Source organism: Helianthus annuus, chromosome 6 (assembly GCF_002127325.2).
Source record: "Helianthus annuus cultivar XRQ/B chromosome 6, HanXRQr2.0-SUNRISE, whole genome shotgun sequence".
Lineage (NCBI taxonomy): Eukaryota > Viridiplantae > Streptophyta > Magnoliopsida > Asterales > Asteraceae > Helianthus > Helianthus annuus.
Genome location: NC_035438.2, coordinates 65,171,041 through 65,187,473, shown reverse-complemented (window position 1 = coordinate 65,187,473; position 16,433 = coordinate 65,171,041). Strand labels below are relative to the sequence as shown.

At 37.1% G+C, this 16,433-nt stretch overlaps 1 protein-coding gene across 1 annotated transcript; it reads right to left on the bottom strand.

The window, feature by feature from the left end:
• Positions 1 to 635: 635 nt before the first annotated feature.
• Positions 636 to 5,611, bottom strand: LOC110943205 (cellulose synthase A catalytic subunit 7 [UDP-forming]). Its single transcript, XM_022184960.2, has 10 exons — positions 5,364 to 5,611; positions 4,841 to 5,279; positions 4,630 to 4,750; positions 4,263 to 4,529; positions 3,829 to 4,174; positions 3,266 to 3,742; positions 2,964 to 3,177; positions 2,687 to 2,883; positions 2,257 to 2,610; positions 636 to 1,382 (listed from the first exon to the last, which is right to left on the bottom strand). Exons 1-10 carry the CDS (start codon positions 5,436 to 5,438, stop codon positions 801 to 803), a joined length of 3,072 nt encoding a protein of 1,023 aa, XP_022040652.1. The 5' UTR covers positions 5,439 to 5,611; the 3' UTR covers positions 636 to 800.
• Positions 5,612 to 16,433: the final 10,822 nt, after the last annotated feature.

Below are 16,433 nucleotides of genomic sequence, written 5' to 3'. Positions count from 1 at the left end.
TTTGTTCACGTTTGAACCTAATCCTATACACACACACACACACAGGTGAAGACGTGAGTATAGGAAGAAAACTGACTTAAGTTGAAAAACCTCAAGAAAGCTCTATGTAACATCTTTATTTTTTTTTCTAAAAAAAACAGGAGTGTAACATACATATATTTGAACATATTTATAAAAAAAATGTAAAAAACGCCGACTAGTTTTTTTTTTTTTTTAAATGTTCAAAATCTGCATGTTACATTTTTTTGACATATATATTATGTAACATTGAATTTTTAACATTTAATAAAAACTACTTGATGCTTTTATTTTTCTTTTTACAAAAATGTTCAAATATATGTATGTTATGTTCCTTATTTTTTTAGAAAAAAAAATGTTACATAGGGTTTTTACAAGGTTTTTTTTTTTGAGTTTTTTCAACTCAAGTGAGTTTTCATTTTATCCTTCCCCTACACACACAAAATTTTATTTATAATTTGTCAAACTTACTAATTGGATTGGATTAATCAGTATAATTTTATAAATACTTAAAAAGATTTTGACCAAATTTGACTGAGTTTGATCAGCTACCGATTTTGGGTCTAAGTGAAATTTAATTAGTAAACTACGATTACCGATTAATTGGTGATTAATCCTGATTTTTACAACACTGGATACTGTATAAAAACTTGAAAGTATTCTTGATGCAGCTACTCATAGCCTTAATACAGACAACTTATTACAAATCATCATCTGATCAAAACTTTTGACTATGAAATTTAGAAAAAAAAAATGAGGAAAGGTAAATAGAGGAAAGAATTTCAGCAATTGAGTCCACATTGCTTGACATCAGGCCCTTTGGTTTTCAACACAAACGGGTCGATTCGGACCCAAAGCAACGAGAAGATAGAAGCAAGAAGTATGGACCATATGACCACGATAGTCGGTGTCCTGTTTTGCTTTCCCATAAGACCTTTAAGGAACGGGTAAAGATGGACAATCACCCAAAATGCAAAGAATAGTTTCCCAAACAAAGGTCCCCATGATTGGTAACCGTTGTTTATAGCGTCCGAAACTCCTGCCACGACCCCAACCATGTTAATGATTAGGATAGTGGTTGGAGGGATGAGTAGTGTTGTCCATTTGAACGCGTATAACTCCCCGAATTCCTCATCGTCTGATGCTTTTGATGTGACTGTGAAGTTGGTGTCTATTCCTGCCAAAACTTTTAGTAGACCTTGTATAACGGCAAACAGATGAGCGGATACACCACCTATCACCCAAAACTGCTCGTTTCTCCACCATTCTTCGATGCTGACTCCACTCCATCGCAGTTCGAGAATGCCAGTTGCGAAAATCGAGAGGAAAAGAGAAATGAAGAAGAGACTTGCCATGGTGCTTATCTGTATCAAGTTTAAATCAAAATTTTCAGATTTAAGAAAGATCGTTTACTAGTTGTAGGTGTAGTAATGGTCATAGTTATTAACAACAAATAGTGGACGATATTGACAAGTTACCTATACGCTACGTAGCGATAGCAATGAAATAGGGGGCACTGTCTTTTGTTTAGCGACACGCTAGAAGAAAATTTTTAGATATATATATATATATATATATATATATATATATATATATATATATATATATATATATATATATATATATGATAGGAGTTGGCCAGAAAGTCCAAATTTCCTAAAAAGTGTAAAAAGTCATAAAACACCATAATGTCAACCATAAAACACACCAAAAACCCACAAATAATATGATAAAGATTACTAAAACATCATGTATGTGGGTTTTGTGTTGTGTTTTAGATGTTAAGGCTCTGATTGTGGAATGACAAATATTATTGTGTTTTATGTTGTTTAGCATTGTGTGTTTTATATTCATAGTTCTATAATGGTGTGTTTGAAGTTTTTATGGACTATTAGAGTTTGAATATGGTGTTTTAGTAATATTCATTCTATTATTTGTGAGTTTTAGGTGTGTTTTATGCCTGAAATTATTGTGTTTTATGACTTTTTACACTTTTTAGGAAAAACACACTTTCCGTAGGATCCCCACTATATATATATATTATATGCATATTATATCCAAATACGTTGTTTTATTTGTGTATTTAACAGAAAACCTAAAAAAATCCCGCTATTTACCTACTATGGAGGCGCTGGAATCAGATAGCGACACATGAGCGCTTCGCTATGCTATTCGATATAGTGCCCGCTATGAGCGCTATTAACAACTATTGTAATGGCACGGGGAAAAGAGTTGTACCTCTGGCATGATAAACTTCCCGGTGAGCAAGCAAATGGCAGGGAGGGTACAGTAAGCAAGAAGTGCAAGAGAAGTGAAGGGATAAACCGTTGTGTTTACGTAAGATAACCTCTCGAGCCACTTGAGATTACCTCCTTTGTAACCATACAAAAGCGGGCTATGTCGACTGAAGAAGATCTCAACCGAACCAAGAGCCCAACGCAGAACTTGGTTAAGACGATCCGATAGATTAATAGGAGCTGACCCTTTAAATGCAGCTCTTTTTGGCATACAATATATAGACCTCCATCCACGACAATGCATCTTGAAACCCGTTAGAATATCCTCTGTGATTGACCCGTAAATCCAGCCCAACTGCATAGCAACGATACTTCAATGTTATGCGATTTTTTTGACACATGCAATTCACATGTTAAAATGAGGAGTTTACCTCTAGACCCCATTCGGTTTTGTCTTCATACCCACAACTGATTACGTGAATCGCTTCTTTGAGAAGCGAGGCTGGGCTTGAGGACGGTGGAACTCCACCATCAACCATTAATGTCGAAGTAACAAAGATAGCCGATTGTCCAAACCTTTGTTCAAAGTTCATTTGAGACTTCATTAGTTCCTTATCATCATCGTATCCTGATTAGGAGAAACACATATAAGTTACAAAGAGATTGATGGAATTAGTTAGTAGTTGAAGGGCAAGAACGTCAAGGTACCTTGGATGTTTTCTACATTCCCACCCGATCCATGTTTTCCATACTTTGGATTCTTCTTTCGACGCCCAAAACAAGGGCAGCAATCACAACTTACCATTTTCGGCCTTTTTGGACCCTTTGGTGGATCGTAACCATATAACGCTTGTCTTCTGAAAACACATCCTGTCCCGACATATACTGGCCCTTGAATTCCATCTAGACCTTTCATGTTAATCTGCCAAAGATGGAAATTACACTGGTTGAGCACTTGAGCTACACTTTTTCATATTTTATAATAATGTTTATATGTTTAAAGGACTTACATCAAAGAAAACAGTGTTCCGGTTGGCATACCGATCGTGTCTATCTATGCCGTCAAACCTTTGTGGAAACTGAACATAACAAACCTTTCTTCCTATCTGCGGATCCATTAAGAAACACATTGCCTCTCGTGCCGCCTTGCTGTTGTTCAGGTAATGATCGCAATCCAAGTTCAACATAAATGGAGCGTTTGTTAGAACTCCTGAGACCCGGACCAGGGCATTCATAGCACCGGCCTTCTTGTGATGTTGAAAACCGGGCCTCTTTTCTCGGGAAACATATACAAGACGAGGAAGCTCGTTTCCTTCAACATCCGTCCCACCGTTTTGACCGAGAAAGACTTGAATCATCCCTGGGTGATCTTTCGTGTTATTCCCAGGCCATGGTGTCCCGTCTTGCATGATCCAACCTTCCGCAGGCGCTTTCATAGCTTTTGCGACAAGTGCATTGATCCGAACCTTGAATTCTTCATATTCTCTCTGTAAATAATCAAGAGTAATATATTAAAACTGCAAAAAAAGCATGTTCACGAGGTTAAAAACGTAATGGAAGTTGTGTTAGAGACCTTCATAGCTCGACGTTCCTTGACAAATGTGGGTTGAACTTTATCCTTTAGATAGTCGATTTTGTCAGAGAAGTACATCTCCGGTGCTCGTGGCTCTATGGTAAATTTCTTACAAAATGGAACCCATTTTCGTGCAAATTCTGCGGTTTCTGATAGTGATTCAAAAGTAAGCATTGAAGCTCCATCATCAGATATGTAACATGATATTTTGTCAACAGGGTAGTCCATAGCTAGGATTGATAAAATTGTGTTCGCGGTAACAAGGGGTGGTTCCTTCAATGGATCCACCGTACTCACAAATACATCCACCGGGCACAACATATTCGGTTCACCTTCCCTCTCATACCTTCATTACAAAATAAATGAGCTCTCGATTTTATTTATAAATTACAAACAGACAACAAGTTTAAAAATATATTATTATTTTTGCGTACCTTAGAGAAAGGCGATCAAGATAAGTCTCACGATCAATTGGGAACCATTTGGGGAACTGATCGAGGATCCATGAGACAGCAAACCAGATCTCACAGATAACAGAAGTCAACCATAACCCGAACGCATCATGCACAGGGTTCAAGAGTCTATACCGAAGAAAGATAGCCAAGATAAAAAGCCGAGCCACAATCACCATCCGATAAGGATTGATCTTGCTGGATGCAATTGGTACTTTCCTTGAAAGTGGTTGTCTTGCTTCATCTAACCTGCATTATTAACAACAAATATCCATTTCATGTTATTAAATTCCATAAAAGATTTAAACTTTATTGCATATTTGGATTTTGGAACATGTTCAAGACATACATTGCCATATCGGGATCAACCGAATCATCAAATTCAGCCCCGAGATTCCCTTGCTGCGCTTTCCATTCGTCCATTCGTTCTTTCCACCCGCCGTCTTTCTTTTCATCCCATCTTCCACTTCCTGAAACATTTATCAATTCATTAGTCCATAATGCATTGTGTACAGATCTATCAAATGGTTTAAATCTAACTGATTATGTTAGAGATATACCAAACTCAGCCGACCCATATGTATGCACCCGTTTATGAAGTGATGATAACATCTGATCCCCACGATCATCCGTTCCATAATGAGCATCACCATCATCATGTCCTCGGCCATAACTCATCTTCCCATGAAGCATTGATTCTGGAATGTTGTTGTTGTTCTTGTTTTGTTCATCGTCGATGTTGAACTCATGCTCAATGTCATCCACATCTTCCTCATCATCGTCTCCTTCAACCCTTGGACTGCCTCTTAGACGTTTGTATCTGGTTTTGCATTGTGGGCAGTTCTGGCTGCCTTCTCTTCGTTCATACTCGTAGCATGTTCGGCATACCGGAAAGCCGCACTCGTTACATGCTACAAACAAATCTCCATCCACTGTGAGGCCGATTTCGTCACCACATATTTCACAAACTTGACATGTCATATCCTTTAAAAACTTCGGCTGTCAAAACATCAAATGCCAGTTAAAAGATTAATTCCAAACGCGCTCGTTTCTAGTTTTGTACAGAAATAAGTAGTAATGTACCTCTTCATGGCCGTGGATGACGACGAGCTCATTGCGGTTGTGAGAACCGGCTACTAGACCGGCACTGGCTTGCATGGTGCAGAACACAGAGAGGATTAGGATAGTGAAGGTAGCAACGTTAAGAGTTCCTTTTAATAGAGGGGGGGGGGGGGGGTTGTAGTTTTCTGATGGGGATGGTATGTTGGTTGCAGGGTCTCCATTGCCTTGAAGTTAAGTTACGTTTGTTTTTCATTTCGCTTCAACTACCTTGTTATGCATTCTTTATTCTTTTATGTCAACAACCGTTTGCTTCATACCAGAATTTGATTGGGTCTATATTTTACTAAAAATGGTCTTACGCAAACGATATTTTTTTGCAAGTTTTTAAAAGTCGTAATCATTGTATTCGTGTCTTTATATCATCTTTTTATTAGTTGGTTACGTCTTATTTTGTGTTAGTTTTAATTACTGACATAAGTTCCTATTAGATCTAGTTATATTATTTAATTTGGTCTCCTTTCAGAAAAATATTATTTAATTTGTTCTTTTGAACTTTTATAAACACCTCCTAAGATCCATGTAATTTAAGTAAGAAATCTAAAAAAACAACCCAAATTTATATACATTTTGATGTGTGTTTGTATTATTTTTTTTTCAAAATAAATATTTTTTTACTCTTTTGTATAAGTGACTAACAATAACAAAAATATAAGCGTTATTGTAGCACCCAACTCAAAATAGTATAAGGTAGACAATCGTCCGGGGACTATCCGGTTTATTACGGTATCCTTACCATAAGGGGGAGGGGGTGGTCACTAGTGATAGAATTCTATCACTCACAAGCACCAATCAAGTTCCGCCATGTAAGTGAAACATATGATAAAGATTCAATTAAGTGATTCAATTAAGCTTAAGCATGCATATACATTAGAGCATTGAAACCAAAGTTTAATACTTTACTAATCAATTATGCAATTCATGTCCAAAACCGAATAGAACAATGTCAAACACATGTATTCATCTTTTAACCTAGGTAGTGATAAGGAAATTAGCCTAACATAGTCTTAAAAACATAAACAATCATTTTCAAGAGTTTAGCAAACATGGCAAAACGAACATAAATGGAAGAACCAAGTAATAAGATGCTTAACACCCGAAAGATTCGATCCCACTCTTTAATTCTTCACTCCCGAGCTCTCTTGATCTTCTACATCTCCATTTTCAGCTTCTTACTTCGTCTAGGGTTGTCTGGGTTCTTATTAGGGTTTATTGTAGGCTTAAATCACTAGCTACTAGAAAAGGGGACAATTTCCTACAGAAATTTTCTATAAAAAAAATTTCAAGATTTTGTTACAAATTTTCGATGCATCCACGACGAAAAATAAGAAAACCCTAATTGATTGACAGTTGCGTCACAAATCTGTCAGAAATAACCTACAAAAGGTTAATTATTATTCTTTACCAAATAAATATTTATATAAGCCAAAAAATAAGGGAAAATGACGATGTTTCCTAAACATTTATTGTGAAATGCTTGTAAGTTTGCGTTTTGAACTTTTCTTTTTATTTTTATAGACCCATTGGAGGTCGGATCCGGCAAGCGAGCAACTCATACATGAAGGGTTTATTAACGTGCTAAAGACACGCTATAGTGACATAATGAGGCATTTGAGTATAACCTCCACAAGGATGGCATCAGTCGTCCGAAAAGATATGGATCCAAAAAATTATCTACAATTTGACATAATTCGTGATTATCCGCCTCATTCAATGTCTCTAGAAGTATGGCGTGGGTTGTGTAGGGCAAGCGAATTAGTACCTTTTTTTCTTATTATTATTGCCTTTAACATGTGATACACACATATACATACACAGTCTTTATAGCGTTGGAACACACCTGGTTGGCTTAACAAGTCCAAGAGTGGGTCAAAAAACCGTAGGAGCGCTGATATGAGTGGGAAGTCATCGCGACACATGGGTGGATCAATGGGATATGATGAGCGTCCTGCCAGAAAGGTAAGCTAATCATACTTATAATCTTAAGTAAATAGTTTTACTTGAACATTTTACATTAATTGCACTCTATTTTTTGTAGAAAAGGAAAATGAACGAGGAACCCAATTTTAAACAAATCTTTCTGGAAACCCACCTTACCAAAAAATGCAAACAAAAATTATGGGACAGGGACATTGACATATATAACTTAGAGGAATTGACGTTTTGTATGAAACGAGCCGAAAAAGTATATGTAAGTTATCTTTATTTTTGAGTATTATTTTGCTGTTGTAGTTAACTCTTATTATTTTGGGATTTTTACATATATCCCCTTATTAAGACCCTTTATTACATATTTACCCAACCTTAGCGAATCATGTTTCATACAGATGAATAAGTTTTCAACTTTCTAGAGTATCTTGAGTTGATTTTATACAAGAAGACGAATGATGCATCATACAAATTGGTACATACTATGTGTTTCTTCTACTTTTATTGATAGGTCTTCAGTAATATTATTCTTTCTATTTATCTCTCACCATTTGAGGGATTCTAGGTCTTAAGAAACTAAGTCTGGAGTCTCAGTATATAACAACAGTAATTAGTTATATACATATCATACCTGGAAGTTATTCCTACAATATTCAGCTGTAATATTATTCTTTTTAGTCTTGGTGAATGAACTTTATGGAGCCAGATGACGATGGTGGTTCTGTTGTTCAACTTTATGTTAAAAATCCAGTATACTCATAGTGAATGCTATGAAAATAGGCCTTGAAGTAAAAGAAAGACAACAAGAAATTACGATTGAACCAATTAAGATACCACTAAAAATTGATTAGGGGTAGAACAGTAATTTAAAAGAGTAATTTTAATAAAATAGGTAAATATGTAATATATGTGGTATAGGAAGGGGAATTATGTAACTGATTTTAAGGATTGGGTAAATATGTAATAAATGATCTTAGTAGGGGGAAATATGTAAATGACCGTACTATTCTTATATAATTTCCCTATCTATTGCAGTTACAGTCACGCTATTTTGATAAATTGTAGGGGGATTATTTGAGTGCGATGGAAGATGTTTACGAGCCGAGATTCAGTGAGTATCTAGATGACCCTGAGGTGTGGGCACGTGTGATTGGAGAAGGTCGCACGCGTCATGTATACATGATAGGATCTTCGGATCTACAATACTTGGTGACCGGGACATCTTCTTCTTCTGCCGGGTCTGCACCATCGCAAGCAGAGTACCAAAACTCTCAAGAAAAGGTATCTTTATTACCATTTGGTATTACTAAATGTTAAAAATGTTGGTTCTTGTCACTAAGTTGACCCACCCATTTGATAGTTCAATTTTCACATACTAAGATCTCAATAAGCCGACCCGTTGGGATGGTTGTGTTTTGCAAGTTCTAACGGTTTGGTTCGCGGTTTTACTAAATCGTGAATACCCTAGTATGTATGTATGTGTGTGTGTGTATGTATGCATGTATGTATGCATGTATGTATGCATGCATGCATGTATGCATGTATGTATGTATGTATGTATGTATGTATGTATGTATGTATGTATGTATGTATGTATGTATGTATGTATGTATGTATGTATGTATGTATGTATGTATGTATGTATGTATGTATGTATGTATGTATGTATGTATGTATGTATGTATGTATGTATGTATGTATGTATGTATGTATGCATGCATGCATGCATGCATGCATGCATGCATGCATGCATGCATGCATGGATGCATGGATGCATGCATCCACGCATGCATTATTATCTTTGGAAATCAAACTAATAAACACCTTTTCTTTTGCCTCAAAACATTTCTTTTATATAATGTATTTACTAATTATAACTATATATATTTTAACAACTTTTTAGGCTTAAGTTATGCGAACCCGAAGGGTAGATCTTGAGGCTTGGGTTGAAGAAGAAAGGAATCTACTTGCATCTCGTCTTGAAGAAGAAAGGAATCTACTTGCAACTCGTCTTGACGTAGAAAGGAAAGCAAGGGAAGAACTTCAAAAACAACTTCAAGAATTTATGATGAATTGGCGTCCTCCCTCTAATTAGTTGTAGTTTTTTATATCTTTTTGGAATTACGTTGAATTGTATCTTACGGTTTAAACATATTGGAACTTGCGTTGTGACGCATGATTTTTGAATTTATGTTATTGTAACTTTAGTAAATTTTATAAAACAAGTTTTTGGTATTACAGATTATTTCTGGAATTTTTCGCCAGAAAAATGCTGAAATATTAATTATTTTTTACAGTTTTCTTATTTACTAAATTAGGTAGTGGGAAATATGTCATAACCAAAATAATGAAGTTATTTCTTATACATCGGCAATGTGTCACAACATAAAAAGCTTTTGTTGGAAAACGGTCAAAAATAGTAGACCTTTTTACTTTATTTTGTCAGAAATTTGTCACAAAACGTACTCAGTTTCGTCGAAAAACCGTTACAAACAATACTCACTTTCCTCGTAAATTTGTAACAACACTTCTTATTTATTTGTCGGAATTGTGTCACAAAAAAAACTAAGTTTCCTCGGAAATTTGTAACAACAGTACTTCTTATTTATTTGTTGGAAGTGGGTCACAAATAATGCTGTATTAAAATTTGTTAATTTTTTTTGTCGGAAATGTGTAGTTAAAAAAATAAAACCTAAAAGATAATAATTAAATATATTATAGGAGATTTGTAGCAATTTGCGACGCACTAGTTTCGTAGAAAATGTGTAGGAAGTTGCGTAGGAAATGCGTTAAAAACGGGTTTCCTACGAGGTGTTTTCCAACATCAGGTGTTTGTCATAAATGCGTAGAAAAGCCAGTTTTACGACCCATTTCCTAAGAAAACTGGTGTAAGAAATTTCAAATTTTCTAGTAGTGAATAGGGTCAAAACTGATTTTTTTTTGCGCTGAACAGGCTCGTCCTCGCGTCGCGCGGGCATGATTAGGTTTCCTCCTCGCGCGACACGACGAGCATCTGTACTGAGAAAACCATTTTCGCCTACGTCTTCGTAATTCAATTCTGTATCATCTTATCTTCTTTAATATCCATTTCATGAGAACCCTTCCCTATGCCCAAACCTTCTCATGTGTGCTAATTTCTTTAACGTTTTAGCTCGTTTTTTTACTTTCGGAACCTTACAAAAGACACAAGATACGATAATATACAAAACTAATGGTAAAACGACACGTTCAAAATGGCTCGAATTATTATACAAACTATACATGGAAATCGATGTAATTATTACATCAGTGAACAACAATTTGAGTCCCCGTGGTTAACATCAAATGACACTTTCAGTCCCTATTTTGTAAAATTGAACAATCTAGTCTCTGGGGTTGTCAATTTGAATCAATAAGGTCCTTACCTCTAATATCCGTCAGAGTACCATTACAATAGATAATGGTGTGAAAGGTTATTTGGTCATTTCACCCAAAAGTCACACCTTCACACCATATTAATCCCCAAGCATCCTCATTAAGAATCATTCTACTCCCTCTTTACTCAAAAACTCACCGCGGTTGTTAAGAGTCTTCTCCGGCCAACTCCAACCTTCTCCGATCATACTCAAAATGTTGTAGTTTGGCGTGATCATTGACACCAAGCATGTTAAAGGTATGACATTACTTCAATTTCACTTAAAAATCATGTATATGTGGTACGGGTCTTGTAGTAAATTTGAAATGCGGTTCGTTTTATGTGAAATTGTAGCCAGATTCAGGGTGTAAGCCACTACTCGTTGTCTCCGTTTGCAAATCCGTATTATGATGTAGTTTCTGTCAGTGCAAATGTGAAGGTGAGGTTTTACATGGGACATGACAGTGATCGAGTGGATTAAGTTGAAGTGGGTCGTTTTTTGTACATAGTAGTAATGCCTAATTATAATCTAAGTAGAAGAGTATAATGGTATCTACATATTAGTTGCAGGATCATGTTGCATATAGTCTGTTTGATGCTAATATGAGGATCATGTTGTAGGATCATTAGTCAACTACATATTCAATTGCATGTTTGATGTTAATATGAGGATCATGTTGCAGGATCATTAGGAAGTTTGATGTTAGACTAATCATTAGTCAATTGCAATCTAGTCCATGGGGTATTTTGGCCTTTTCATAGAAATTTTGGACTAGATTGCTCAATTTTGAAAAATATAAACTCAAAGTGTCATTTGGTGTTACCCGCAATGGACTCAAATTGTAGATTACTCTTTTTAAAACTTATTTTGGAAAAGTTACAAGTCAAAAACACTTTTGACAAAAAACACTTTTGGAGTTAAATAAGCAATCTCAACACCCTTCTGGTTGGTCTACATGGATGAGAATTGTTACAGAACTGCTACTGAAAGAGCTGCAAAGTAATCAAAACAGAAATAAAGAAACAGTTAACATGAACCGGGCTTGTGTTTGACACAATTCCCTTAAACAGATTCGTCGTCTGTTCCCAGGGTACGCCGGTTCGAAGCAGCAACAGCGCACTGCCGGACTTGAACACTTGCCTGAAAAGAAAAAGGAGCTGTGTTACAGAAGCTGAGATTGAGAGAAGAGAAGTTGTTGAGGTGTGTCTAAACAGGTTGTCTGCATTGGGTTTTATAGGCACAAATCATAACTGATTCTGGCCTCATCATTGCAGAGAATTAACTCACATAATGGCTCAGCGGTTTCGAAACTGAATAATGATTCTCATTAAAACTGAAAATCATTTCAGTTAAAAACCCATCAATAAGACCAACCGTTTTAGTTTTAAAGACTAATTAATAAAAATAATTAGTCAGTCTCGAGTGCAAAAACTGTCTCCCGCGAGCTCGGGTTTTCAGAGCTGCATTTGTGTCCGCAGGACGTGCGGGCATACGCGAGTTCAACTAGTTCCGGTTCCATTTTTTTGCACCCCCCCCCTGAGAGCGCGCGGGTAGGACTTGTGGTAAAACATGTCATAAGACTTCAAAGGCTTCATTAAGGTTTCACCTTATAAATAGCCTATCTTTTTGTTCCCACTCCAATGTGGGACAAAGTGGTTTTACCACATGAAACTTTCCATTCATACCAAAACTTCCAACAATCCCCCACATGAATGGAGGTCGATCTCAGAAACAACATTAATCCAATTAGATTTCAGCAGTTGAGTTTTGCATACGATAGGTAGGTGTTACCCTTTGAACCTTCGCTCATGAAATGCACTTAGCCCACTAGCTCTGAGTAGAACTCGATGTCTTTGAACCCGTCTGCCGTTTATGTAGACGACAACGCACTTCACACAAGACTCTCCCTGACAAAGTCAAGTCCACATAGTTATGTTCGTTATGGTCATGAACATGATGCCTGGTTCTGTGAGAGCCATTAGGTATTGTGTCCCAACAATACCCTTCGAAGCGACCCTACTTCTCTCTCACATAGGTGATTCACTATGTATGGTTACCTTAGTCGAATCATTAAAAGCCATAAGCTTAGCCTCACACTTGTCACTTTTAGGAATGGACTAGGAAGTTTATTAAGCTTTGCAATAAACTCCCTTATATATATACGTAGGGTTATCCCCCACAGTGACCTAACTAATTCATACAATTAGGTTTTCCTATTGAACTTAGCTCTTGGGATCTCCAGTCTACTGAGTTAGGTTTCCATCATATAAACTTATATTTTCAAGGGCTTCAGTCCTATTCCCATGGACGACTTCTGTACTAACTCTCTACTTAGGCCTTTTGTTAGCGGATCCGCAATATTATCCCTTGACCTCACGTAGTCAACAGTGATAATTCCTGTACAGATTAGTTGTCGTATCGTATTATGTCTACGTCTGATATATCTTTTCCTACCGATATATATTGTGCTACGAGCTCTGCCAAGTGCCGATTGGTTATCACAATGTATACAAATGGCCGATGCCGGCTTAGGCCATCTTGGTATATCCTCAACAAATTTACGTAGCCATTCTGCCTCTTCACCTGCTTTATCTAAAGCGATGAACTCTGATTCCATCATGGATCTAGCGATAACCGTTTGTTTTGACAATTTCCACGATATAGCAGCACCTCCAAGTGTGAATACATACCCACTTGTTGCTCTGGAATCATTCGTGTCAGATATCCAATTTGCATCGCAATGTCCTTCTATAACTGGATATCTGTTATAATGCAACACGTATTCCCGAGTGTATCTTAAGTAGCGAAGCAACCGAGTGATACAGTTCCAATTCATTGAACTTGGGTTGCTCGTGTATCTACTTAGCTTGCTCACAGCATATGCTATGTATGGTCTAGTACAACTCATAAGATACATCAAGCTACCAATAATTCTTGAGTATTCCAACTGGTTTACAGGTTCACCTCTATTCTTGGCTAGATGTTGACTTGTGTCAAGTGGAGTTCTAGCTTCATTAGAGTCATTTGCATTGGACTTCTCAAGAATTTTGTCCACATAGTGGGATTGACTAAAAACAAGTCCACTTTGGGTTCGCGTGATTTTGACCCCCAAAATCACATCCGCAAGACCCATGTCTTTCGTGTCAAATCTTGCTTTTAGCATGTTATTTGTAGATTTTAAGATTTTGTCATCACTTCCAGCAATGAGCATATCATCTACCTATAGACACAAAATGACATATCCATCAGATGTGTCCTTCACATACACACATTTGTCACATTCATTGATTTTGAACCCAGCATCAAGCATGACATGATCAAACTTTTGGTGCCATTGTTTTGGAGCTTGTTTTAATCCATACAAGGATTTTACAAGTTTACACACTTTCTTTTCTTGCCCAATACCTGTGAAGCCTTCGGGTTGCTCCATGTAGATTTCTTCCTCTTGGATTCCATTCAAGAAAGTTGTTTTCACATCCATTTGGTGAACTTCTAAATTTGTAATGGCGACAATGGTGTGCACCAACCTGATGGATGTTATTCGTGTAACTGGAGAATATGTATCAAAGTAATTTAAACCTTCTCGTTGTTTATATCCTTTGATCACCAACCTTTCTTTGTACATGTCGATGGTTCCATTTGGTTTCATCTTCTTCTTGAAGATCCATCGATATCCTAGTGGTTTACATCCTTGAGGAAGATCCATTGGTTCCCAAGTATGGTTTTGTAAGATAGAGTCTATCTCACTTTTGATTGCCTCCCTCCACTGAGATCTTTCTAAGGAATGCACCACTTGTTGGTACGTTTGAGGTTCATCTTCTACCATATAGGTAAGAAACTCAAGGCCAAAAGATTTTTCAGTCCTTTGCCGTTTACTTTTCCTGATTTCAACTTCCTCAGTCTTAGATTGTTCTCGAGGTTCATCGTTTTCAACTTCACCCTCGGGAACAATTTTCTCAACCGGTCTAGAATCATGCACAAGAAAGCGATTCTATTATGGTGCCATTGCATATTCCAGGGTTGTTAGAATCATGCACAAGAAAGCGATATGGACCATAAGGACGAGTGTATCCTATAAATACATAATCCACTATTTTGGGTCCTATTAGTAGGCGCTTAGGCGGTGTGACCACCACCTTAGCTAGACACCCCCACACTTTCAAGGATTTAGATGGTGGTTTCTTTCTTGTCCATAATTCGTAAGGTGTACATCCTTTTTCTTATTGGGTATCATGTTCAACACATAGCGATATGGACCATAAGGACGAGTGTATCCTATAAATACACAATCCACTGTTTTGGGTACTATTAGTAGGCGCTTAGGCGGTGTTACCACCACCTTAGCTAGACATCCCCACACTTTCAAGGATTTATATGGTGGTTTCTTTCCCGTCCATAATTCGTAAGGCGTTACATCCTTTTTCTTATTGGGTATCATGTTCAACACATAATTTGCCGATAAGATTGCTTCTCCCCACATGTTTTGGTTTACACCCGAACTTATCATCATGGCATTCATCATTTCTTTCAAGGTGCGATTTTTTCGTTCCGCTATGCCATTTGATTGAGGGGAGTAAGGAACCGTGAGTTCGTGGATGAATCCACTTTTTGCACATACGTCTATAAAAGGTGAAACATATTCACCTCCTCGGTCGCTCCTTATGATTTTGATTTTCCGATTTAGTTGATTCTCAACTTCGGCGTTAAACAAGATAAACTTGTTAATAGCCTCGTCCTTACTCTTAAGTAAGTAAACATAGCAATACCTTGTACTATCATCAATGAACGTGATGCAGTACTTGTTCCCACCACGAGTAGGAATTGCATTTAGATCACACCCATCAGTGTGGATCATCTCGAGGGGTTCGGTGATTCGTTCAACCTTTTTGAATGACGATTTCGTTTGTTTTGCTTCTACGCAAGTTTCACATTTATTAATTGAGTCGATATCGAATGTTGGTATGGAATCAAGTTTAATTAAATGAAGAATGGAATTATAATTAACATGACCTAGTCTACCATGCCAAAGATTAGAAGACTCAATCAAGTACGTAGAACTAGTAGCGGTTTCTTTCATTGCATTCACAACCATTACATTGAGTTTAAACATTCCATTTAGGGCATAGCCCTTACCAACATACATACCATTTTTAGTCAACACGACCTTATCCGACTCAATCACCATTTTGAACCTAAACTTGTTCAATTGCCACCCCGACACAAGGTTCTTACGAATTTCTGGAACATATAACACGTTTGAAAAAGTGAGTTCCTTTCCAGAAGTCATCTTGAGAACCACGTTCCCCTCACCTTTAATTTCCGCCATGGCGGAGTTTCCCATAAAAACCTTTTCGCCATTAGTCACCTCCTTGAAGGTGTTGAAAAGGCTTTTGTCGGAACACACATGACGGGTAGCCCACGTATCAACCCACCAATCCTTGTTATTTTGCCCAACCAAATTAACTTCGGTCACCAAAATCGAGAGATCCGTGACCAAGGCAACAAGGTTGTCGACTTCATGAACCACGTTCACTTGTCAAGCATTTTCCTTCTTGGGAAGCTTGCATTCGTTGGCCTTGTGGCCTTGCTTTTGACAATTTTAACAAGTTCCTTGGAACTTCTTTTTCCCAACTCCCCCCTTAGCACCAAGGTTGGAGCGTTTCCCATGACCTTTCTTTCAACCCTTTCCACTGTTTTTTCCCTTTGAAGA

Coding starts and splice junctions, on each gene's coding strand:
- LOC110943205 (XM_022184960.2), bottom strand. CDS start 5,438: ATGCAAGCCAGTGCCGGTCTAGTAGCCGGTTCTCACAACCGCAATGAG. Junction 3,178..3,265: donor GGAACACTGTTTTCTTTGAT/GTAAGTCCTTTA, acceptor CATCTTTGGCAG/ATTAACATGAAAGGTCTAGA. Junction 2,611..2,686: donor AAACCGAATGGGGTCTAGAG/GTAAACTCCTCA, acceptor GTTGCTATGCAG/TTGGGCTGGATTTACGGGTC.